A 25083-nucleotide genomic window follows, 5' to 3' on the forward strand; every position below is an offset into this window, starting at 1 on the left:
TTTTCCGATAATGACGGTCAATAACCTTTAGGTGCGATAAGGCAAAGATAAAAATAGATTTTTGTAGTAGTTTTAATTAAAATAAATAATTAAGAATTTATTTAAAGGTAAAAGATAGCACATTTAACATACACTAAGTCATGTTAATGAAACCCACTGTTTTTAGGTAAAATTTAATGTATTTCAAGGTTGGAACACAACTAAAGGCGCGGGGTTTCGTAACTGTAGGCGAGCGGTGTACTTCATGTTCTGAATGTCATTTTCAGTCATGAATTCCACTTTCTGGAGCTGCCCATTGGGCAACAGGACGAAGTAAGTTCCAACGCTCTTCTGGACTTCCACTGGCCCTTCTATTTTTTCCGCTTGAGGGTTATCAGTAGTAGGCGGGTCAGTGCTCGGAGCTCCATAGGAGTTGTCAGGAACGCCGTAGCTAGTCGCTGGTGGTTCGTTGGGCAGAGTGAAGGGCTCTCCTGCAGGTTTCCACCCGGAGGCGGGATAAGGCGCTGGTGGCCCGTACTGGTCGGTGGGGGCCTCGGTTTCGGTCGGCAGCGTGAATGGTTGCCCCGCTGGCTTCCATCCCGATGGAGCGTACGGCCCAGACTCGGTCGTCGGCTCTGTAGGCGAATCAGTCGTGGTCGGCGCCAACTCTTGCCGCTGGAACCTGAACCTCGCTGGTCTAAAGCGAGGCAGCTCAGCCACGGCCCCGACGATCACACACAAGAATACGACTGACTTGATTGACTCCATTGTGATTGCAATTGGACTGATGCTGGGTAGACGGGTGCTGTATGTTTTATACTTGAAGGGATCATTTTATGGTGCTTTGTTATATCATAAATGGTAGCCAATGAAGACATTGAGAAGGCCAACATAGACTAGGAGGATAACGCTCGAGCATCGCTACCCTGGTCACGTAGCATTGACGACAATGACCCGCCGATGGGCACCATGAATGATGTACAGCCGCCAAAATCCGTGAGCCTTATTACAAAGAGCATAGGGATGAGCAAGTGTTGCGGATAGGTGTACAATGCCGAGTGATCAGACGTGATCTAATTAGTTAATTAAGCCTGTTATTGAGCTCTAACATGTGTCGAAATCATGCGTATAGCTATTAATAGACTTAAATTAAATTTACTAGTATAAAATTGCCAATTTACTTAAGTAAGCGAGGAGTAGTAGCAATTAAAATAGCAAACCAACCAAGCAACAGTGTAAACTGTTGATTCGTATGTCAATATTTACTCACTAATTTGAATACATGATAATAATTATGTATAATTGTAAATTCGTCGTTACATTTCAGAACATGTACGCATCGGAGGTAGGTGTTCGATGTGTGAGGTGTATGATTTTACTTACATTATCTTACTAGAGTTAATTAGACGTATTTTAATAAATCAAAAAGTCGTAAAACACTGAAAAGAATTCGACTTTAAAACAGAGGAAAATTTTGTATAACAAAGAAAAAAAAAGCACTTGTAAAAACTCAATGCTACATTTTACCGGTTTTGTTAGAGCGCGCTTACAAAAAAATTACTTGCAAACTAAACTAAACATGTATTAACTAACACAGATTTCAAGTATTTTTTTTGTAAGCAGCTACAAAAAAAAAAGTAAAACCCATAAAACTAAATTTTAATACATCTTTGGTGCACTGAAACAATGAGTAAACACCAGTTTAATTAACTCACATAATTATTCAAAAAGCAATTAAAAACAAAGTGTAAGAGGGAAACAAAGGAACGTCGTAATTATAGAAACATGCGTATGGAAAAACAAGCAATTAACAAATAAATAAATAAGGTAAAAACAAAATGAAATTCTAATAAAAAGGTAGGTACGACTTGGAAATCTTTAGCAATCTTTAAATTAGCCATTTCAAACTAAGAACGTTATCCTACGAATACATTGTAGGTATTATCCGTCCGTACAAGCAGTACAAGTTTAGTATAAAGTTAATCTTCATGAAGTAGATAACAAGTTTTTATGTCTAAAGTCTAGTAAAAAACAACTATAATTCCTACTAATATTATAAATGTGAAAGTAACATTGTCTGTGTGGCTTTCACGCCTCAATCACTGAACCGAATTTGATTAAAGGCATAGAGATAGTTTGGAGTCCCGAGAAAGGACATAGGATAGTTTTTATCCCAGTTTTTGAAACAGGGACGCGGGCGATAAAGTTTTTCTGTGCTGTGACGGACAAAATTTCACGTGTGCGTAGCAGCGGGTAGATAGCTAGTACCTCCTTTTATTATACACTCGCGAGCAAAAGTATGGAATCACTTACATGAAGTTGTTTCCACGCGATCTTGTGTACTAACGAATTTGTTAGGAACAAAAAAAGTTTCACCATTTTAAAGACTAAACTTTTATCTTTAAATTGATACCAAATTCATTTAAATCACACCAGTATTTAAAAAGATAACCCGGCTGATGTGGAGAAGTAACGAAAAAGACATGTATGAACTGTTTGATACGTCGCGATTTGCGGCCTATTTACCCCCCTATAAAAGCACGCGTTTTAGGATTTTTGCTTTCACACGTTGATTCATACACATCTCCGCTTCTTTTGACACTTTACCTGTGATTCTACACCTTCAGAAGCAGCACAAATCGTTGCACTATTGCAAGAAGGGCTCAGCCAGCGGGCTGTCGCACGTCAGCGCCACATATGCCAGTCCTGGGTTTCGAAAGTTTTAAGACGCTTTCGGGAGACTGGTGGCTTTATCCCGAGACTAAGTTCTGAACAGCGCCGGCGCACATCGCAGAGGGAAGACCGTTTTTTCATGTCAACCTCTCTATGAAATCGTCATTTGACTGGAATCGACGTCCAGTAAGAGCTCAGAAATGTTCGTAGGATAGCTGTTAGCGAGTAGACAGTTTGTCTAAGACATAAGCAATAGAATTTAACTCCAAAAAGGCCTGCCACAGGCTCGAAACTGACGGCAGGTCACCGGTAAGCACGCTTTCAATTTGCTCGTACACATCTCGATGTTAAGTCGAGCAAGCCACCCCTATAAGCCACTGTTTCAGCGAACCAGCACTGCACAAATCACTCCTCTTATAAACCCGACCTCTTCGACTGCTGCCCTGCAAACACAGTTTGGATTCATCGGAGAACAGAACTCGCCTCCATTACTCGCCTTCCAATCGAGATGTGTGTGCAAATTGAAAGGGTGCTTATCGGTGACCTGCCGTCAGTTTCGAGCCTGTGGCAGGCCTTTTTGGAGTTAAATTCTATTGCTTATATCTTAGACGAACTGTCCACTCGCTAACAGCTATCTTACGAACATTTCTGAGCTCTTGATGGACATCGATTCCAGTCAAATGACGATTTCATAGAGAGGTTGACATGAAAAAACGGTCTTCCCTCTGCGATGTGCACCGGCGTTGTTCAGAACTTAGTCTCGGGATAAAGCCACTAGTCTCCCGAAAGCGTCTTGAAACTTTCGAAACCCAGGACTGGCTTATGTGGCGCTGACGTGCGACAGCCCGCTGGCTGAGCCTTTCTTGCAATAGTGCAACGATTTGTGCTGCTTCTGAAGGTGTAGAATCCCAGGTAAAGTGTCAAAAGAAGCGGAGATGTGTATGAATTAACGTGTGAAAGCAAAAATCTAAAAACGCGTGCTTTTATAGGGGGTAAATAGGCCGCAACTCGCGACGTATCAAACAGTTCATACATGTCTTTTTCGTTACTTTTTCACATCAGCCGGGATATCTTTTTAAATACTGGTGTGATTTAAATGAATTTGGTATCAATTTAAAGATAAAAGTTTAATCTTTGAAATGGTGCCACTTTTTTTGTTACTAACAAATTCGTTAGTACACAAGTTCGCGTGGAAACAACTTCATGTAAGTGATTCCATAGTTTTGCTCGCGAGTGTAGTTTGTTATGGGCTCCAAGAAATACAATGAAACTCGTATTGATTTCGACTTATTTGTTGTAATTATCTGTTTATATTGTAATAAAATTAAGATGCTTCAATATTTAGCTTAATTTCCCATCGTGAGTACCTTCTTGACGACTTATTGCCGAGGGCTGCTACGAGCAGAGAAAAGAAAAACAACCAGGATATTCTTTATATTTTAACATTATGTTTTCGTTTTTAGGGTTGCGTATTTTGCGGGGAAAAAAAGAACGGTTGTGAATTTTCGAACATACCCAATGGGTATTACCCATACACCCATTTCGAACATACTTTTACAGTAAAAACTCAGTAAAACTCATTTATTTCTGAGTAGGCTTTAAAAAAGCACTTTTACACGTCCCAGTATTAACCCTACCACTGCTTCAGGACAATAAATGGGCCAGTGCTGAGAAGAAGCAGCGCAAGAAACTCAGACACTATTGTCAGCCTCTTTTTCAAAGGTTTACAGGTTTTCAAAATACATAGTTATAAATATTTATGCGAGCTAGGCAGTTACGCATCCCAAACATTTTTATCTTTTAAATAATCATCGACTTTATAGTAGCCCTTTTTCATTAAGGTACTTTTAATATGTGCTTTGAATTTATGAATGGGTAGTTCTACAACAGTTTGTGGTAATTTATTAAATAATTTAATACATTTCCCCATAAATGAATTCCCAATCTTATGCAGTCTGAAATTTGGAACGGCAAGTTTATTTTTGTTTCTTGTATTAAAGTTATGCAAATCGCTCTTTTTCGTGAATTGCTCTATATTTTTGCGAACATATAAAAGGTTTTCATAAATGAACTGTGAAGCTACTGTCAGTATGTTAATTTCCTTAAAAATTCTTTCAAGGAAAATCGGGGTCCAAGGTTATAAATGGCCCGCAGTAATAGAGCTAGACCTAGATATTTTTGAATCATAGACTAGTGAGAGATTGAAGAGGGATGAAAGATTTAGATTATGAGAGAGGGATGGTACGGAACTCTTAGTGCTCAATATCGACTCTCACTTGACGATTTTCAAGCGTATTATTGGTATTGTTCAAATTCAGCGCAGTTTTTTTGTTTTTACGAAGTTCACGATTCTGGGATTTTTTACAATTTTATTTGTAAACAATATCTTCAATACCTAAACTGGAACATTGAATGTTTTTGGTTAAAAAATAATGACAAGATAATTTTAAGATATTTCAATAATAATAAGATCAACTAACTAGTAGTGATCACTAAGTTTTAGTTACTTCTTAACTTACAAAGAGTTCCCAAAGGGCCCTGACCCCTAAAAAGAGGAATAATTTTGTATTTAAATTACAAATTTCTTCTTAAAACTACGCCTCTAAAATTTCCCTGATAGCCGAGTACAACTACCAATAGGAAATTGAAAAACTTAATACGATAAAGTAATATTTTAACAATAAGCTAACATTTCAGTACTTACCGGCTTCACCGGAGCCTGCCGCTACGATCTGTTACAGAAAAGAGGAGCCATTAGATAATAATTATAATCAACATCTTATGAAGTCTATAACATTAAGAATAGGCGCAGACCACCGATTTTTAGTTGGCCGATAGTTGTGCCCGATTTCAAATTGTATGAAGAATCAGCCAAATCGAATCGGCGTAGTGTGCGCACTCCCATACGTGCCCATACAGATCAACAGCCCGACTAAACTATCGGCCGACGAAAAATCGATGGTCTGCGCCTAGGCTAAAAGCATGCTTTTCAAAAAAGGTTTATTCTTTTTATTAACGACTTCTTAGTATTTGCGTTTTTCCGTTTATGTAGCTCGTAATAATTAGCAGAACACACAATGTGTTGTTTTGAGCACTAAAGTACATATTTGGTATGTATTTTCAGTAAGTGGACGTCTTGTGGCTGAAATGATAATGATGATGATAGTAGATAGTAGGTTAATAACAAACGCCCCTATTCACAAACGATGCTTGCAAGTGATGCAGCAAATCGAACGCACAGCGTTCAATAGAGCTCTGTGATTGGTTCGTGTGTCACCCTATGCGTCCACGCGCACTATGAGACCTCATAGTCTTTCTTCTTTCTTTTCAGCCAAATGACGTCCACTGCTGGACAAAGGCCTCCCCCAAGGTTTTCCACAATGAACGGTCCTGCGCTGCCCGCATCCAGGCTCTTCCCGCGACCTTTACCAGATCGTCGGTCCACCTAGTAGGAGGCCTGCCCACGCTACGTCTTCCAGCCCGTGGTCGCCACTCGAGAACTTTCCTGCCCCAACGGCCATCGTCTCTACGAGCTATGTGCCCCGCCCACTGCCACTTGATTTTAGCAATTCTGCGAGCTATGTCGGTTACTTTGGTTCTCCTGCGGATCTCCTCATTTCTGATTCGATCACGCAGGGAAACTCCGAGCATAGCCCGCTCCATCGCCCTTTGGGTGACCTTGAGCCTTCTTATGAGGCCCATAGTAAGCGACCACGTCTCAGATCCGTATACCATCACTGGCAACACGCATTGGTCAAATACTTTCGACTTAAGACACTGCGGTATTTCGGACGTGAGTATATGGTGAAGCTTCCCGAACGCTGCCCATCCGAGTTGGATTCGACGATTGACCTCTTTCTCGAAGTTGGACCTACCTAACTGGACTGTTTGTCCCAGGTATACATAATTGTCAACAACTTCGAGTGTAGAGTCTCCAACCTTCAGAGGAGTGGGTGCAACACGGACATTAGACATGATTTTTGTCTTGTCCATGTTCATTCTGAGGCCCACTTGTTGAGAGGCTCTACTGAGGCCATCGAGCATTGTGCCTAGATCCTCCAAGGTCTCAGCCATGACTACGATATCGTCCGCGAATCGAAGGTGGGTGATGTACTCGCCGTTGATATTTATGCCAAATCCGTTCCAGTCCAGAAGCTTGAAGACATCTTCCAGGGCGGTGGTAAACAGTTTTGGAGATATGACGTCTCCCTGTCTTACCCCTCGCTGCAACTGGATAGGTTTCGAGTCCCGATCCTGGAGGCGGACCGACATTGTGGCGTTTTTGTACAAACCCCTCAACACTTCGATATATCGATAGTCAATTTGGCACCTTTGGAGAGACTGTAGCACTGCCCAGGTCTCGACCGAATCGAAGGCTTTTTCATAATCTACAAACGCCAGGCAAAGTGGTTGATTATACTCCTCATAGTAATGTTTGTGAATTCGGGCGAAAGTCGCACACTGTATTTGCTATGTTGTAGTTACCTACGTTTGTTGCTTGTACTCGTACACTTTTAAATCGCATCTATTTCAACTCCATAAGATAGTAGCTTGATGTGCTCTCGTACTTTAATTTGAAAGGCAGCTCGCCAGATGGTTTATTTATGACCCTCCCGCGGCCCGAACCTACATTAAAACTAAGGCCGCCATATAAACTTGCTCACATTTTGTTTGTTTAATTAACGCTGCGAGTAGTTTATGTGTTTAGGTGCAGGTGGCAGTAATTACGTTATTACAAACTTTTGGTTACAGAAGGGAAGCTGCTATCGCTCATTTTCTTATGGCGATAACTTATACAGTGCGACGATTTTGAAACGTCGAGTAGCAAAATTAATTAATAATAAATATCCTTGGACATTTTACACTGCGCCGCTAGTCCCAAACTAAGCAAAGCTTGTACTATGGGTACTAGACAACGGATATAAACATACTTAAATACTTTTTTTTGTAAATAACTACATACATAAATTATACATAGAAAACACCCAGACCCGTCACAGAAATTAAAATTCATCATTTCAATTTCTGAAAATCGGAACTATTTTTATAGTAATCAGGCTGCCATAGTTTGTGGCCTATGTTTTTTTTAATCTAGAAGAATAAAAGCAGTCTCTGATTAAACCTGTCAAGTCAAACCGTCAATTTTGAAGTTCTGCCAAATTTTTGTGCAACACGAAGAATAATGTAAGAAAAATTTCAGTTGTAAAAATAAAATGTGCCATGGATTTCCATGGGCTTTAAGGTAGGTAAATAAATAAAGGTATTCTTCTACATTATCAGTGATTGTTATCTTGGGTTGATCATAAGAATCATAACTATGATTATAATATTGCAAGATTTGCAAGTTGTCTTGGATATTCCTTAGATCCACCATACCCGGACCGCTCTTGTAGTCATAGTCCACAACTTGAAGCTGCCATTGTTAACTGCTAGAGCAGTTTCTCAACAAGTAAGCGCGTGTAACGTGGACCGGTGGATTGTAAATTCAAACTATTTTGCAGGTCGTGAAGTCAGTAAATGTATGTTGTCGCAGTGCAGCATCTATCACACGACCGAAAAAAGAGCCGATATCTAAATAACCCCCAAAGAAGCACGTAAGCCAGCATGAAACTATCCAATTCGAAAAATAACACCTGTTGCGAAAATCCACTTAAAAAATACAACATAAACACACCACCCAAAGACGAAAACGTATCGATTTGTTCCTGCACAAACTGTGATTCTTTCGAATGCTTTGCATTAAGAAACAAAGGATGGTGTCCGTGTAAACAAGACAAAGCTCAGAAAGATTGTCAGGGGAATAAGAAACAAGTATACAGTAATTGTCAAAGCAAATACTCCTTAAAAACTGTTAAAATATCTGAAAAAGACAGCGCCCTCAAAGAGCACGTCAAAAAAGAAATTACTTACGAATATAACAATAACAATAACGTCATGTCCACTGTAAAAAAACATTCAAAATATTCGTATAATTATTGTATACCCGCATTAGAAAACCGGGATAATACAGATGATAATAGAACAGAACTTTCCACTGAACAACCCACATATTCTCTAAGCGAGACCGTCACTAGCTCTCGCAAAGAATTTGATACGAATGCTGCTCAGTTAAGTGCACAAATTATGAATGTGCCGTACAAAGATTTTACCGAATCAATCTCTCATACTAAACCAGAAACTCTTTCACCAAAACCTACGAAGCTGTCTCGTTATGATATATTCAGAAGAATAAAAGAAGCATACAAAGCGTGTAGTTGTAAAGTATGCGAATGCTTAATCGGCAAGACAACAACGCGCAATGAATATTGCAAATGCAAACCCTGTGAATGTAAGGATTGTGCGTCATTATTAAAAAGTTTCGATTATAAAGGCAAAATTCAACAACTGTACTTAGGTTGTCCATGTATTCGATGTGATAGAAGAGACTGTAAGGGTGTAGTCAAAAAAGGGCCGCTAGCTTATTGCGATTGCGACCCGTGTGATTGTCTTAAATGCACAGACAGCTTTACTAGACCTTGTAACTGTCAGCCTTGCGAATGTCTAGAATGCAGATCATATTCAGTTAATAAACCCAGAAAAAATAATACTCTTGTAGTGGCATCAATGAGAGAAGAAATCCCGCGAGCCTATTGCCAATGCTCTCCGTGTGATTGTGGAGAATGTGGCCAAGATTTTCAAATGGCATCAAGTCTAAGGCGTGAAATGGGCACTGGCATTAACAGGCCTGTTAATTGCTCCTGTGATACTTGTGTAAACCAATCCTGTGAGACACATGACAGCAACTCCTGTACGTGTGACATACAGAAAAGACTTATGCGAAAGCCAGTAGAAAAAGATATACGTGATTACGACATTCATAGAGCATTAATAAGAAATAATGTGATTGAAAGAAAAAGTAAACACAATAACGATACCATAGCAATGTTTGCCGCAGTTGGTAACAATTTCTTAAAATCTGAAAATAAGAATAAGTCTTGCAATTGTGGTGACTGTGAATGCGTTGTTTGTATTTGTAAAGAAAACAACAAAACTTTAGCAAAACAGAAACCATTTATCTCTTGTAATTTAGGAGCTTGTAAATGTTCTCCTTGCGAATGTGAAATATGTAACTACACTAACAAAACTAGAGATAGTTTGTATCATAATAATAGTTGTGAATGCAATGTATGTCAGTGTCTGAAATGTGATGCTTTATCCATACCTTCCACCAGTAATGATGAAAATAGACCTTACAACGTTATATTTAAAAATAAGATACCTACGGACGCTTGTAAATGCAGTCTTTGCGAGTGTATTGACTGCCAGAAAATGATGTACAAATGCACTGGAGATGGTTGTTACTGCTCAAGTTGTAATTGTCAAATGTGCTCGGACCAAAGTAAGCTTATAAATGAAGCTGCGAACCGATACCGAGACAATTATTCATCTTTTAAGTATGATAAGGACATGACTGGTAAATATTGTGCTAACCAGATTGATCATAATACGTATTTAACATCAAGGATACAACAACCCGTAAAAGAACAAGCTATACACTTAAAATCTGGACAAAATTTAGCAACTTATAATACTCCTAGTGAGAAAGAATTAAAAGATAATCCAGTAAGAAAAAGTACCCAAGTTTTGATATCAAACAACTCTCAATTTAGAGACCATGGACCAAACAAAGAAAAAAATATAGTGCAGTCTTACTGCAGACCACATGAGTATGACTCATCTGGGAGCTTCATCTCTTCCTCATCTAAAATGTTAAATTTTCAACCAATATTGACCTCCATAGATCTCAAAAATCAAAGTAAACCATTATTTGAATGTGCCACAACACACAATGAATCAGATCATAACAATGTTGCAATGCATGTTCCACTAAACAGATGTTTAGATGATAATATCGGGTGTGACATAAAAAACAGCAATAGCTTTAAAAACTTTCATAAGCCCATTGAATCGCAAAACAGCACGATACAGCGATTTTTTAAAACTAACCCAAACTATGATGATTACTGCACAGAAAAATACCAATCTATGACAAACGAATTTGAAGGGATCAATTCACCAGTAACTTTGGATAAATGTAATGATGAAGCTCCTCCAACTCTGTGTTTAGACAATAAATTAAATAGAAGCGATGAGAGCAGTAAAAAAACTAACATTAACGACTTATCACGTAGTTTGGTTACTTCCTTACAAAATGCAAACAAAAGACTTTCGACCTTGATGCAACCCAAGCTGTCAAACCATGATTCAACATTAAGACCCTCAAAGGCTAATATTAGTCTCCCAACGAACTCGATTATCAAAAGAAAAATAATTAGAAACGACAACCAAGAAAATGTTACATCATTTCAAAACTGTTATAAAAATTGTACTGAGGATTTTTCTGACATTGAGATAGACTTCGAAAAAGTAACAAACACATTACAGCAAGCAAAGGCTTTTTCAGTTGAACTTACAAAAGTGTTAAACGATTATCAAATGGCTAATAACAAATTAGAAAGTAAGTCTCTGAAGGATAGTATAGGAATGAATATTTATAGCAATCCAAAACTCTTCACAAACCTTGAACAAAGCACGTACAACATTGAAATAAATCAATCAATCAACAGTGATGCATATTATGAAGAATTATTTTCTCACGTTGGTCATGATCGCTCACCGTATGATCCAGTAAAAAAGTATGGGTCTCATAATTTAAATGTGACAGCAACAAACAAAAACAAGCACGAAAAATTTGAGATGGATGAGAAAACTGACTGCAGTAATAAAATTGTACTTATCAATAGTGAAATTGATCATGCTGTAGATGAAGATTTGATTAGTTATGAAAGTACTTATAAGCAACAGAATAAAGAAAATGTTTCACATCAACTAAGTAAAGAGAATATTCCCATTGATCATAGCTCACAGTCCGATAGACATATTGATGGCGATTTGGACGAAAAGTATAAATTTTGTAAGCACAGGTGTCGTTCTAATAAAACTCAAAAGAATGTCAATAGACTACGGGTTCCTAGATCTTTGATATTATACAAAAGGTTGAAATTAAAAGAGGCACTAATTAACTTAGCTTCTGCAACTTGTACTGGGACACGGCAGAATTTGGAGCCTCAAAGTTTTCAGGTTAGCAATAGGGCTCTAATTACGAATAGTACTACTCAAGATGAGCAATTCCCAAGAGAAAAACGCGAGACTACCTCAACTTCTACCGATATGTTGGGGAGCTATGAGCATTCAAGATTTACACAACCGATACAGGTGCGTTTATCATTATACTTACTATACTTTGATACTGTTTGATGATGGTCATAGTACGCAGAACTGACGGCCGATGGGGCAGAAAGGTGGGACGCAGCGTGGGACGTCCACCTACAAGGTGGACCGACGACATCGTAAAGGTAGCAGGGAAGCGCTGGACGCAGACCGCTGCCAATCGATCAACATGGAAAGCATTGGGGGAGGCCTATGTTCAGCAGTGGACGTCCTATGGCTGAAATGATGATGATGATGATGATGTTCGTTCGTTTCAGCCGAAAGACGTTCACTGCTGGATAAAGGCCTCCCCCAAGGATTTCTACAAAGACCGGTCCTGCGCCGCTCGCATCCAAACAGATGCCGTTTGATGATGTATTTTTCTGATATTCTATCAAATTGATGAAAAAATAAGGAAGGTTTCGGCTGATACTTTATAATTTATCTTTTCAGGCTGATCAAACATTGGAAAATTCATCTTGGTCGATACTGAAGAAAAATTGCATATTAAATACACCGTATTTGAAAAATAAAGGGTTTTCCATAATGCCACCATTGCTGCTGGAAGTAAAAGATACTCTTCGAGCTATATCCAGGCAGAGTGGGGAGGCGGGAAGATCTGACGCGAACAATGAAGTGAAAGTCACAGGCCATGGAAATAAAGCCTTGGTGAGCTTTTTATTTTCATAAACATTCCTCAGGCATAAACCTGTCTAAATACTATAATAATTGATGTTATGTTTTCAGCTCAAATTGCAAACAGAGGTGAATAGGTTGTGGGAATCGTCAGTGCCCCAATCGTCGGATGAATCGGCGAGCAAAACAAGAAGTCCGATGTTAAAAGTAAGCCACGTAAATTTATTTAAAAATATTTATTAATTCATTCATGTAATGCTTTACCGTAAACGAACTAAAGTCGCTGACATAGCCCGACGGATTAGCAAGCTGAAGTAGCAGTGGGCAGGGCACGTAGTACGCAGAACTGACGGCCGATGGGGCAGCGAGGTTCTGGAATGGAGGCTGCGTACCGGAAAACGCAGCGTGGGACGTCCACTTACAAGGTGGACCGACGACCTGATAAAGGTAGCAGGAAGGCGCTGGATGCAGGCCGCTACCAACCGTGCGATGTGGAAGTCATTGGGGGAGGCCTATGTTCAGCAGTGGACGTCCTGTGGCTGAAATGATAATGATGATGATGATGAATGCTTTTATTTTGTTTTCAGAGTAAATTAGATTTGAGAGCAAAAAGCTTCAACGTTGCGTCGTCTCAAACTTGCAACGTAACAAGTAGCGTAGAAAAAGCGGTGGATTGCATGGATAATACTTTTTCTGTGGTAAATATTCCACTTGGTGTAACAGCATTCTTGCCGAGCCTATGTCCGGAAAAGCCATTTCTTTAAAATAACTTTTATAATGTTGTCGCTATCGGAATTTATAAACCGCCGTGTAACATTATGGCAAAATTTAACAAAGATTGTAACTATAGTCTATCCAATATAGCTTGATTAGAATGACAGCTGTCATCAAAAGTAACGACATAACTTTGTAATAGCGATCAATGAGAGCTAAATATTGGCGGACAAGAAATAATTCACGTCTGACCTACAAACAATATTTTCGACGACAGTGCTTCCAATAAAAATGATAATTTCGTGTAAATGCAGCGTTAAATTACACCAATAAGTAGTAATTCGAAATTATAAAAATCAAGCTAGAGTATTAACGACGTCTCTACAAGGTTATCTCGAGTTACAAAAATGTTAGTGTTGGGACATATCGACAAATGTCATATTAAATTAAAACCATGGGGTCCAAGCGCTCGTTCCTTTTATAAGGAACTGGCAAAGAGGCTCACCGAGGTGACCGGTGATCAAAAGGCTGGCAGCTATTTCGGCCAGAGAATTAGCCTGGCCATTCAACGTGGCAATGCTGCCAGCCTTTTGTGCACCATTCCTGACTGCGGCGCTGGGGGTGAAGTATTTTTTATTTTGTAAATAGTTTTTATCAATAGTAATTTTAAAATTTTAGTTTTTAAGTCATTTTAAATTAAAACTATTTTTTTTAACATATTTAACAAATTTTTTTTCTAACTAATTTTTTAACATATTTAAGTCAAGTTATACGTTTTTCTAAATGTTCACTATTAAAAACCAAAAAACATTTCATTCTTAAATAATCAAACATCGGAAATCAATCACCGGTAATTTTTTGGGTATTCATAGCACCGTTGCTCTAGAAGAGATGCCCACCGCCCTCTAGCGGGAAGAAAAAACCACTGAAGAACACTGATGATAATGACTACGACTTAGGTTGTACACCCTTGACATGAATTTTAAATTTTACTGTCTTTAAATTTAAATCATAATTGTCATTTTTATGAATAAAGATATATGAAGAAAAATTGGGTGCATTTTTTCATATCATTTTTTCGAAAACTTATCGATACATCTATGTGAACCGTACGAAACATACCCATCACTAGTCACATTCGTTTGATAGCCGTCATTCTAATCAAGCTATATTGGATAGACTATAAGTAACCTCATTCACGTTGTCCTGTAATTTATACTTTCGACAAATTTTCACAGGTGGGAAAAAGTAGCTGTGATACTTTTAAGGTGAAGTTTCTTGGCCTCAGAAGAGTTTCAGATCACACGGTTCTTGTCAAATGGAAAGCACCTCCAAACGTGTCAAGAGTTCAAGGGTATGAGGTAAGTAATTATGTCTACTTTGAAGTGTTTTTTAAGACTTTCAATAAGATAGGAGTCTATACAAGATGGTCTTTATTCTCAGTTCCAGAGATGTCTTTAACTAGTTCCCTGAGCATTCAATGATCAATGAGGCGGGCTCCTTTGTGTCTAAAAAGGGAAAATGAAAAATTATGGCGCTTTTCAGCGATTATGTTTAACTGTTAATATTGAAAGGTTGTCTTGACCGTAGAACTTTAGGCACCTGCATAGAGTGTTCCGCGAGAATGGGAGCTAAAGCTACGTTACTTACTCGAGACTAGATTTTTCGTTATCCTAGGTGAACGACAAACGAACGTTAGTTTTTTAAAAACAACAATTCTCTTTCAGTTGCTCGTGGACGGGCGTGCAGTTCAAAAGATTTTGAGCCCCACTCGCTGCATGGCGGTGGTGACGTGTCTGCCGCACATCGAGAGGGTGCTCATCACAATCCGGACGCTGCTCCCCCCAGGGCTCGACCGCCCCCACTATCCCTCCGCTACCATTGTATACCAGCCGCGCGCAAAGTAAAAATAGTTCGGAATCAAACTGTAATAATAATATAAACTTTGCAAATAAAAAACATTTTTATTCAAAACTATCTTCTGTCCGCTTCGCCCACCTGAATTTCGGACTGGCACAGAAAGTTTATCTTTCAAAACACTACACGTGCATGGCAAACTACTAAAAAAAGTGTTTCAAAGAATTATTTGCGATCAGATACGTAAAATGTGCTCCTATAATTCGTTATAAGAACTTTTATCCCGGAAGAAGTCTGGAAGAAGTTAAAAGGCAAATAAATAATTAATACTTTTTAATTTCCTTTAAAAGCAGAGGGCACCACGATCTGCATTAATTTTGATTGTGGCATAACAAACAGTTTGTGCTCATCGGCTGTTAAAGATCAAAGTATAATATTTGGGCTCCAGTAAAATTCATTTGGGCCGATCAAAGCGCCCTCTGTACCAATTTGACGTAACAATAGTCATTGGTCTTGTTATTTTTGATTTGGGAATTAATTGGGCAAATAAATGGAAGATGACGGATCTTTTGGGATTTGTTCTGTGTGTGTCAGAAGGGGAAATCGATGGGACATAATTGACCTTCGACAAGTATACCACTTTTTCTTTACCATAACTGTTGTTTCAATATCCACTCAAGAAAGCAGTTGTAAAGTTTTAAAAAGCCAACCTATAATATAAAAATGAAACGCAAAATGTGTTGGTAAGCGCATAACTCAACAACGCCTGGACCAATTTTATTTCACCAATTCTTTTTTTTATGTTCTTTGAAGTCCTCAGATCATAGAAGGGAATTGAAGTCCAAGGAATGATGGTTTTTATGGCGAGAATAATTCGAAAATTTCCGGGAAAACCCTAAAGACAGCCCTTTTCTTTTTCCCCTACAAACGAGTTACAAACGTTTTCTAACTAAAATGTAGAGTCAATTCGAACTTAATTGCTATTTAATAAAGTTCACATTCAATTACAAGCACTCACTGTTGTCTAAGCAATATTTTTGACAGAACGAAGTCTGTTAGTGTCATAAAAAGAAATATACAGGGTGTTTGTTTGTTTGTTTACCCTGTATTATAAGATATTAATACTAATACCAGGCCTGTTCATCTCCGCGAGTTTACATCGAAAACAAAACACGCACGATTGCCCCCTACAAGAGTACTATTCGACAAGGCCTCACATACGAGCGAACATTGACTCACGCACGCGTATTCTTGTGTATGATGGAAAAAAATAAAGAAAATGGTGTACTAAATACTGTGCAGTATTTAACTGCCTAAATAATAATAAAAACACAGAATGTACTTTTTTAAGTTGCCTCAAGACACTGAGAGGTAAATAAGTAGTTAAGGCCGGGTAGCAGAGAAAATGGCGAAAATGAGGTTTTCATTTTTCATTTTTGAGGTACTAAACAGTAAAATAAAAGGCTAAGATTTTTATTGGGCATAGTTGAGGATATTTTCTAGGGCTATTAACGGATGGAAACACGATTTGATGAAGTTGACTCGATAGAATAAATTCCCAAAGTTACCTCTATTCGTTTTCTATTTATGGTTTTATTTTTTAAATAAGCGATTTGAGATTCTAAATCTTTTACTAAACTAAAGTTCAGAAATAACTTGAGGGCTTTTAACGGATGAAATTTTTATATTGCGTCTTATTTAGTTACTATGTTAAAAAATGTGGAAAAAATCGTCCATGACGGCTTGGACAATCTCAATCAGTCGCGCGGTGGCGCTTACGGAGGACGGACGCGTGTCAGTTTTTTGGCCGTGACAGTTCGCGATTTGTCAATATTTTTGACAATGATGACTTTGATGAGTCACAGTATAATAATATCAGTGTTATAGCCCGACCAGGAACATAAAAACCCTCGCCATGTTGCGGAAAACGAATGGTACTAATTTCTTTTAATGGCAACAGTAACTGAAAACTTCATTGACTTGTCACCTTGCATGTCAGTCTATTGCTGTCAAAGTGTAAACAAACTTTATTTTAAATGTGTGCAATTGATTTTGTGAATTAAATTGCTAAAATCTTTTTAAAGTCGTGAAAGAAAAGTGGTTCACAATGTGTTAAAGTATTTGTCGAAGAGAAATACTAAGGGTTCGGACAATATTTTCATTGAATAATGTTTCCGACAAAGGTTGTCAAATTGACTGACATGTTTATCGTATAGTACAGTCCACTATGAAAATTAGCTGTGGTTTGTTTCAACTACCTATTTTAAAGTTTTTTGTCACTTTCTAAGTGTTGAATTTTATGGAAGTGGGAAAGAAGTACCGAGTTTGATGCGTTCATGAGCAGACATTGTAGTTGAATATTCAAGTTCTGAATTTGATTATTGATGAATAATAAAATAAATCCTACTAGCTCGATTGATGGTTTCATTTAATTTATTTAAACCAGGTTACCTATAATAATATTTTTTCGTTAATTTATGAAAATATCAAATTAGCCCGTAATCCTGAATCCTGATACATAAAGTTAGCCTATTAATTTAACACAGGTACGACTGTACTCAGTGTTGCACTATCAAATGCAATTGAGGCGCCTCTATGCCAGGGTTTTTATGTTCCTGGTCAGGCTATACTGGAGAAAGCTTAAATTTTTGATAATTAAAAATTATCAATTTTGTCTACCTATTGAAATTTAAATCGTTCGCATCCTTTTAAACGAAGACTCTACTCATGATACATAGTACATTCCTCAAATATGAGACAAAACCAATGAGTTAAAATTACATTTTAATAGTACCTACATACAATCGTCTTACACTCTTTAGAAGAGCACACTGACACAAATAAATAATAAAAAATACTGTCTAAGGTCTGTAGCTAAAGGTCTAAGCTGTAAGATAGAAGAATCTTCTAGCCAAAAAGATGGCAGATGCAGCAGATGTCAACAGATTTAAAACTGGAGTTCATATGACTCCTTGTAGACTTGAGTCTCTAGAGCGTCCCTTCCTCCACCATGCGTAAGAATGTTTCAAAAATACTGTCTAAGGTCTGTAGCTAAAGGTCTAAGCCGTAAGATAGAAGAAACTTATAGCCAAAAACATGGCAGATGCAGCAGATATCAACGGATTTAAAACTGGAGTTCATGTGTATCCTTGTAGTTTTGAGTCTCTAGAGCAGTGGTTCTTAACCTTTAAGTCATGAGGGCCCATTTTACCAAATTTCTGTCTTGTCAGGGACCACCTCATAATCGGTCAAAACCAGTTTGACTGCAAAAATCAGTTAAAAGTGGTTTTGACCAAGGTGTGCAAGTGCACATCGTGGACCACTTGGAATGCCTCCAGGGACCACCAGTGGTCCGCGGACCACCGGTTAAGAGCCACTGCTCTAGAGCGTCCCTTCCTCCACCATGCGTAAGAATGTTTCAAAAATACTGTCTAAGGTCTGTAGCTAAAGGTCTAAGCTGCAAGATAGAAGAATCTTCTAGCCAAAAAGATGGCAGATGCAGCAGATGTCAACGGATTTAAAACTTGGAGTTCATGTGACTCCTTCTAGACTTGAGTCTCTAGAGCGTCCCTTCCTCCACCATGCTTAAAAGTTTTCCAAAAATACTGTCTGAGGTCTGTAATAAAAGTCTAAACTGCAAGATAGAAGAATGAATCTTTTAGCCAAAAACATGGCAGATGCATGCAGCATATATCAACGGATTTAAGACTGGACTGGCACCACCTTGCAATGTCATCCTCTCATTGTTATCTGTAATGTAAATTATTTTTAAAATGTATTTAAAAAATAAAATGTTCGTTTTATTATTTCAATAAATCTGACCTCTCAACTCAACTACACTACACAAACACCTTTGTTCGCAACTGTACTGACGAAACCTCGATATTATACCGTTCATTTAAGATGGCAAGCCTTATGTATGGAACGGTCGCTTTTTTGTAACCTTTATAATTTGGTCAGCTTATAGAAGAATTCCTGATATTTTTTTGCAGTTCGATAACTTTCTTATAAGTCGTAATATAAAGCTGAAATTAACAGGATAGCTTATTCAAGGAACATTTTAATTTGTCCATTGTATGCCATGTTCCCTTGTTATAAGGGAATCGCGTATTCGGCCACAAAAGTAGGACTGTTAAAATAAATTAGATTTCTTGAAATCTCTCTTTTGCGCAAAGCCACATCATTTATATTTACTGTGGTTATAAAGGTGTACCAAGGGTACATGCTTCACCTTTTTATTCGATTGTAAGAGTACTGGTTTACTCACAAATCCGTTTTATCTGATTTTCGAAATCTTTTAATTACACTGGTGTTTATCATTCAAATCAATGACTAATGTTTGAACTAATTTGGACATAATATGTTAGTATGTTATCAAGGTCTATCATTGGTATTTTTTTCAAACTTCTGCGTTGAGCCATTTACGAGATCTGGGACATCACAAAACATTACCCCAGCAAAATTCTAAATAACTTGAGAACCGGAACACGAACAAATTTTGCTATTCGTGGACAAATTACTACGCAACAAGAGCTATCTATCCATGTATTTGGTTTCGGGATAGAACGACTTTAAAAAAAAATTGCCAGGGTAATGTTTGAAACGTTACCCCAGCAAAATCTGTTTTTTCCTAATAACTTTAAAACTATAATTTGAACGAATTTTGCTATTAGTGGACAAATTTCTGCTCACGATGGACTAATTATCTGCTATACTCTCGACTCTCTAAAGCACAACATTTATAAAAATTTTGCTGCGGTGATGCACTCCAGGTAACCGTGTGTGATGCTTATTGCTCATAGTGATTTTCGATACAGAGCCCCGTACAATCCGTACATACGTTATACACAAATTATACCCAGACCAATACAAACAAATATGTATGCAATTTTAGTATGATATTTTTATTTATTAATAAACAAAAAGACTGAACAAAATTGATGCGTGTACTGATTAATGTAATTAACCACATGCAAAGCTTTGTGAATTGCAACAACTATAATTTATTATCCAAGCTCTAAATAATCGCTACTACGAGTAACTGATCATAAAATGTTTTTCCAATCGCTCAAGCTCCCGAGGATCTACCGATAGGTCGGGTGACGTAATCTTGAAATTCTTTTAGCCGGCGCGGAACTTCCGGAAGGTCGGGTGACGCCACGCCTCTTTGAACCGTGTTTACTTTGGCAGTTATATTCTATATTTATTCGATTCTAAAATATATTCCCAAAAATAATTTGTATCACTTGGATATGATTTGTATTAGAAAGTGTGACGCTTGAACGGAAGGAAGTCAACCTAACCTAACCAACTGCGTATTTCTATACTGTGTAGCCGCGAGAGCTCTTTGGCGCGCTGTCTTCGGCGAAGAATTGCGCGCGCAGATTTTGACAGCGCGAAATACCTACTTTAGCAGAAATACCAAGCCTTAATATTATTCATGATAATTCATGCTAAATCATGTATTTCCTCCGCCATTTTCTGCAGATTGGCACCTCACGTCACATCATTTTACCGAAGTCAGCCCTATAGCTTCGGCGCAGTACCGATCACTGACGTTTGTCAACAAAACTTCTGACAAACTTGCTTGACTCTTGAGACAAGCTAAATTACACCATATTGTTAATGACATTGAGCATACATTTTTTTAAATACCTTCGCGAAGTAAAACTTCTGTACGTAGTACTTATTATTATTCCGTGCTAATACTCTATTTCTATTTATGAGCTACGTCATTGACAATACGAGGTCTAGGACATCTAGATGGTTAACGGTAGCGACACTTTATTATTACCTAATAACATAGTGGATGCTTCTAGGTCATCGGGTCTTTTAATATCTAGCATACATAGTTATTGTCCTTTTATAATATTGTAATTCTTGCTTTTGCCCGCGGCTTTACCCGCGTAAAGTTTATGTTATTATATATGTAATAACCTATTTATGTTATTCTGGGTTATTCACAATACTGTAAAGTTTCATCAATGTCTGTTCAGTTGTTTTTACATGAAAGAGTAACAAACATGTTAACATCCAGATATCCAACAATCTAACATGCACACAAACTTTCGCATTTATAATACTAGCGGCCGCCCGCGACTTCGTACGGGTGGATCCCGTTTTACCCCCTTAGGGATTGAATTTTGCAAAATCCCGTCTTAGTGAGCACCTACGTTCTAAAAGAGGTTCTAATCTACGTTCTTCAAACTTTTGCATGGGGGTTCCATGCAAAAGTTGAGACTCCTAGCACTTGTAGTTTCTGAGATTTCGTGATGAGTGAGTGAGTCAGTCAGTCAGTGACCTTTCACTTTTATATTAGGAAGTAGGATGAATTTCCATACAAACCTCACTTATGGCGAAAATGTATTAAATAACAATATAGAGATTGTAGAGACTAAATGACAATGGTTGATTAACAAACAAAGAATGGCTCGTCTGCCACGTATCACATAAAAATACGCATTGGAAAATGGCAATGTTGTATTGACTTTACAAGGTCTGCTTAGTTTGGGGCTAACTAAGTAATTGGATGTCATCATCATCATCATCATCATTTCAGCCATAGGACGTCCACTGCTGAACATAGGCCTCCCCTAATGCTTTCCACGTTGATCGATTGGTAGCGGCCTGCAGCCTGCATCCAGCGCTTCCCTGCTACCTTTACGATGTCGTAGGTCCACCTTGTAGGTGGAGGCCTTGTAATTGGATGTCGAAGTTATTAAAATTACCGATTCGATAACTCTTTTATAATGCGAACAGCTAAGGACTGGAATTCGTTGCCTGCTGCTGTTTTTCCCGAAAACTATAATCCGGGACTTTTCAAGGCGAGAGTGAATAATAAACATTTACAGGGCAGATATCACCATCTTAGACAGCATCTTACTTAACATCGCGCGATTACCTAGGCCTTGTTCTGCATTAAAACATCTAGGTATATTAATAATTATATACTCAACATCAAATAAACCGCACCTTCCGCGACGCGAACTTTAACGATTTTCTTCTGACACAATCATGGTGCCCCAACAATATTGGTGTTATTTGAAAGCCCAATAAATATCCTTAAAGAAAAACACATTTAATTTCTTAATAAATGATTAACATATACCATAAATGTGACTTGAAAAAATACCTCACTTTGGGCCCACCTATGGGATCAATTAGACCAATTTTTATGGTTATAAAACGAAATAATGATCTCACGTGTCCTCTTTAACAGATTGATAGCGATTAATCCCAACTTAACAGTTTTATAGCCATAAAAGTTGGCTTTAGCGTAACTACCTATTTTTTGAAGAAGTGACTCTGGAACCTTCTAAAGACACATTTTTGGGGTAAAAACCTTTCCTTTAATGAAATTAAGGTTAGAACTAGGCTTTTAAATGGTGCCAATATTGGTGGGAAGTGGGGATGCATACGTTTGAAAATGCTTGTCGCGGGAGGTGCGATTTATTTGATGTCGAGGTAGTAGCCATGGACTAGTAATACTTGTTTTCACTAAATGCCTTTGCTTACATTTCAGTGTTCAGTGTTCACCACGGTCCGATTTAGCATACTAATGGGTAAACCCGCCGTTAGGTTTAGCGGGCGGGTTGCATTATAATTAATAGCGGCATTTTAGCTGTTTCAAAGTGGTTATAAGTTAAACAGATTGTGAGGGCTTGGACAAAAAATCTTCTTTTCTGAAAGATACGATTAGATTTTTTGGTTAAAGTAGGAGAGGTCTTATTCCACAATAAGAATTAAATAAATTAAGGCTGGGTTGCACCATCTTACTTTAACTTTGACAAAAGTCAAAAATCTGTCAAATTCCATACAAAAAACACCGGTTATCGTTATAGTTACGGTCATAGTTAGGTGGTGCAACCCAGCTTAAGTCTTCCATTGACTGACCCCCACCCCCCACTCAGCCACTGGAAGCGGGTCCGAATCTAAATAAATAGATATTTGATTAAAACTACTGAACGGATTTCATTCCATAAAACTTCACAACGTTATGTCCTATCAGAACACAACGTTATGGCCTATCAGAATAGCCTATATGTGTCTCGGCTATAAATAATCTGGCTTAGAAGAAGCAGCAAATCGAACGCACAGCGTTGAATAGAGCTCTGTGATTGGTTCGTGTGTCACCCTGTGCGTCCACGCGACGTCATAGTAATGTTTTACGGGCGTATAATAAGTATCTGCACTTATATTACATAAAATAAATCAAAATATTATGCCACAGTTAGTCGTTAAATTAAACCTTTGACCTCAAAGCCGACAAAATCTGGCAAATCCAAACATTTTCCTCGAGGCATAAACATAAGCAAAATTTTCCGTCAGCCTTTTAATCACGTACTTACAACGGAGTGACCTACATAATAGCATTGTGAATCCGTGTTCTCTCCCTTATTTACACAGACTCGTTTGACTTATAGACTACGCAAAAATTAAGGCTGGGTTGCACCATCTTACTTTAACTTTAACAAACGTCAAAAATCTGTCAAACTCCATACAAAAAGCACCGACTATCGTTATAGTTACCGTTAAAGTTAGGTGGTGCAACTCACCTTTAGATTGTACCTTGCCCTTTTAATCTGTCTGTTAACAAACCGCCTCGACTACTCGACCAAAGGGGCGTGCAATCCTCATCACGCGTTCCCACTGAAAACTAGCTTGTCAACATGACGTTTGTGTCATGTCGCCATTTTTGCTGAGCGGGCGCCTGTTCAGCATAATGTATTTTTAAGACATTCATTTTTAATCTTGTTTTGTCCGCCACATTGTTATGCTGAACAAAAGTTTTCTTATTGGCAGAGTTGCACCATCTTTAACAAACGTCAAATATCTGTCAAACACCGAATATTATCATATTTACGTAAAAGTAAGTTGGTGCAACTCAGCTTTAATAGATAAGTTTCGTAGGATCCCAGCATGCTGATTTGGATAGGTACCGGATTTCCACAACAACGGTCTAACAATACAGCTAGGTATACCTACATACCTACAAGGTGGACCGACGACATCATAAAGGTAGGAAAGCGCTGGACGCAGGCCGCTACCAACCGGGCAACAAGGATAGCATTGGGGGAGTGAACGTCCTATGACTGAGATGATGATGATGATGGTCGTGACTGCAATCAAAAAATGCCGCAGCAGTTAGATAGTAGTAAAGGTAGCAGGGAAACGCTGGACGCAGGCCGCTACCAATCGATCAACGTGGAAAGCATCGGGGGAGGCCTATGTTCAGAAGTGGCTGAAATGATAAATAAATAAATAAATAACCTTGGACATTTTTTTTTTAAACACTGCGCTTCTAGTCCCAAACTAAGCAAAGCTTGTACTATGGGTACTAGACAACGGATATAAACATACTTACTTTTTTTTGTAAATACATACTTATTATACATAGAAAAATGATGATGAGTTAGATCTCAAAATACAATTAAATAATTACAATTTAGACATGAGGTGTCTATGTGTATTAGTGGTCTGTTCTTATTTGCAGATGACTAACAAACAGACGGCGTAAAAATTCAATTTGTTGAGACACTTGGCCCCGAGGAGCTCGTGAGTGTTCGCAAAATAAGCGAAATCCGGTCAAGTAGGGATTGTGGAGCGAACAGGCCCCGGGTTAAACTGGCGCAATGCAATAATCGATCAATTATTTCCCATACTTTAGAGCACTGAAGAATAAATTCGGTACGTTAAGTAAATTGGGTTTTCATGAGCTGTATTGTACTCAATCAAAAGGACCTACAAGTACCCAGGTACTTGCCCTGTAAAATATTATTATGTTGAATAAGCTTCTCCTGTATAGGTAATGTGACTTGTTCCTTTACAAAGTCAAAAAGGTGCTTTCCAATTTGTTTATCTGAAGGCAAGGTGGACCGACGAACTTATAAAAGCAGCAGGAAGACGCTGGAAGGAGGCCGCATTATGAAAATTATTTGAGGAGGCCTATATTCAGCAGTGGACGTCCAACGGCTG

At 38.2% G+C, this 25083-nt stretch overlaps 2 protein-coding genes and 1 long non-coding RNA gene across 3 annotated transcripts in view; 1 reads left to right on the forward strand and 2 right to left on the reverse strand.

The window, feature by feature from the left end:
• Window positions 1–54: 54 nt before the first annotated feature.
• On the reverse strand, window positions 55–788 carry LOC135075924 (arf-GAP with SH3 domain, ANK repeat and PH domain-containing protein 1-like). Its single transcript, XM_063970375.1, has one exon. It carries the CDS (start codon window positions 745–747, stop codon window positions 184–186), a length of 564 nt encoding a protein of 187 aa, XP_063826445.1. The 5' UTR covers window positions 748–788; the 3' UTR covers window positions 55–183.
• Window positions 789–5352: 4564 nt separating this feature from the next.
• Window positions 5353–25083, reverse strand: part of LOC135076371 (uncharacterized) — a 183906-nt gene continuing 164175 nt past the window's right edge. Inside the window, exon 3 of the long non-coding RNA XR_010258249.1 lies at window positions 5353–5384. This is a non-coding gene — a long non-coding RNA (uncharacterized LOC135076371). The remainder of the gene's footprint in view (window positions 5385–25083) is intronic.
• LOC135076325 (uncharacterized) lies at window positions 10660–15165 on the forward strand. Its single transcript, XM_063970809.1, has 6 exons — window positions 10660–11907; window positions 12355–12570; window positions 12649–12744; window positions 13125–13235; window positions 14490–14612; window positions 14979–15165. The coding sequence occupies exons 1-6, from the start codon at window positions 10678–10680 to the stop codon at window positions 15156–15158; spliced, it is 1956 nt and encodes a 651-aa protein (XP_063826879.1). The 5' UTR covers window positions 10660–10677; the 3' UTR covers window positions 15159–15165.

Source organism: Ostrinia nubilalis, chromosome 11 (assembly GCF_963855985.1).
Source record: "Ostrinia nubilalis chromosome 11, ilOstNubi1.1, whole genome shotgun sequence".
Lineage (NCBI taxonomy): Eukaryota > Metazoa > Arthropoda > Insecta > Lepidoptera > Crambidae > Ostrinia > Ostrinia nubilalis.

What these genes read in the sequence shown, in the direction of transcription:
- LOC135075924 (XM_063970375.1), bottom strand. Translation starts at nt 747, where the DNA reads ATGGAGTCAATCAAGTCAGTCGTATTCTTGTGTGTGATCGTCGGGGCC.
- LOC135076325 (XM_063970809.1), top strand. Translation starts at nt 10,678, where the DNA reads ATGACAAACGAATTTGAAGGGATCAATTCACCAGTAACTTTGGATAAA. An exon ending in CAAGAAGTCCGATGTTAAAA is followed by an intron (nt 12,745 to 13,124) that starts GTAAGCCACGTA and finishes TTTTGTTTTCAG; the next exon opens with AGTAAATTAGATTTGAGAGC. An exon ending in TGGATAATACTTTTTCTGTG is followed by an intron (nt 13,236 to 14,489) that starts GTAAATATTCCA and finishes AAATTTTCACAG; the next exon opens with GTGGGAAAAAGTAGCTGTGA.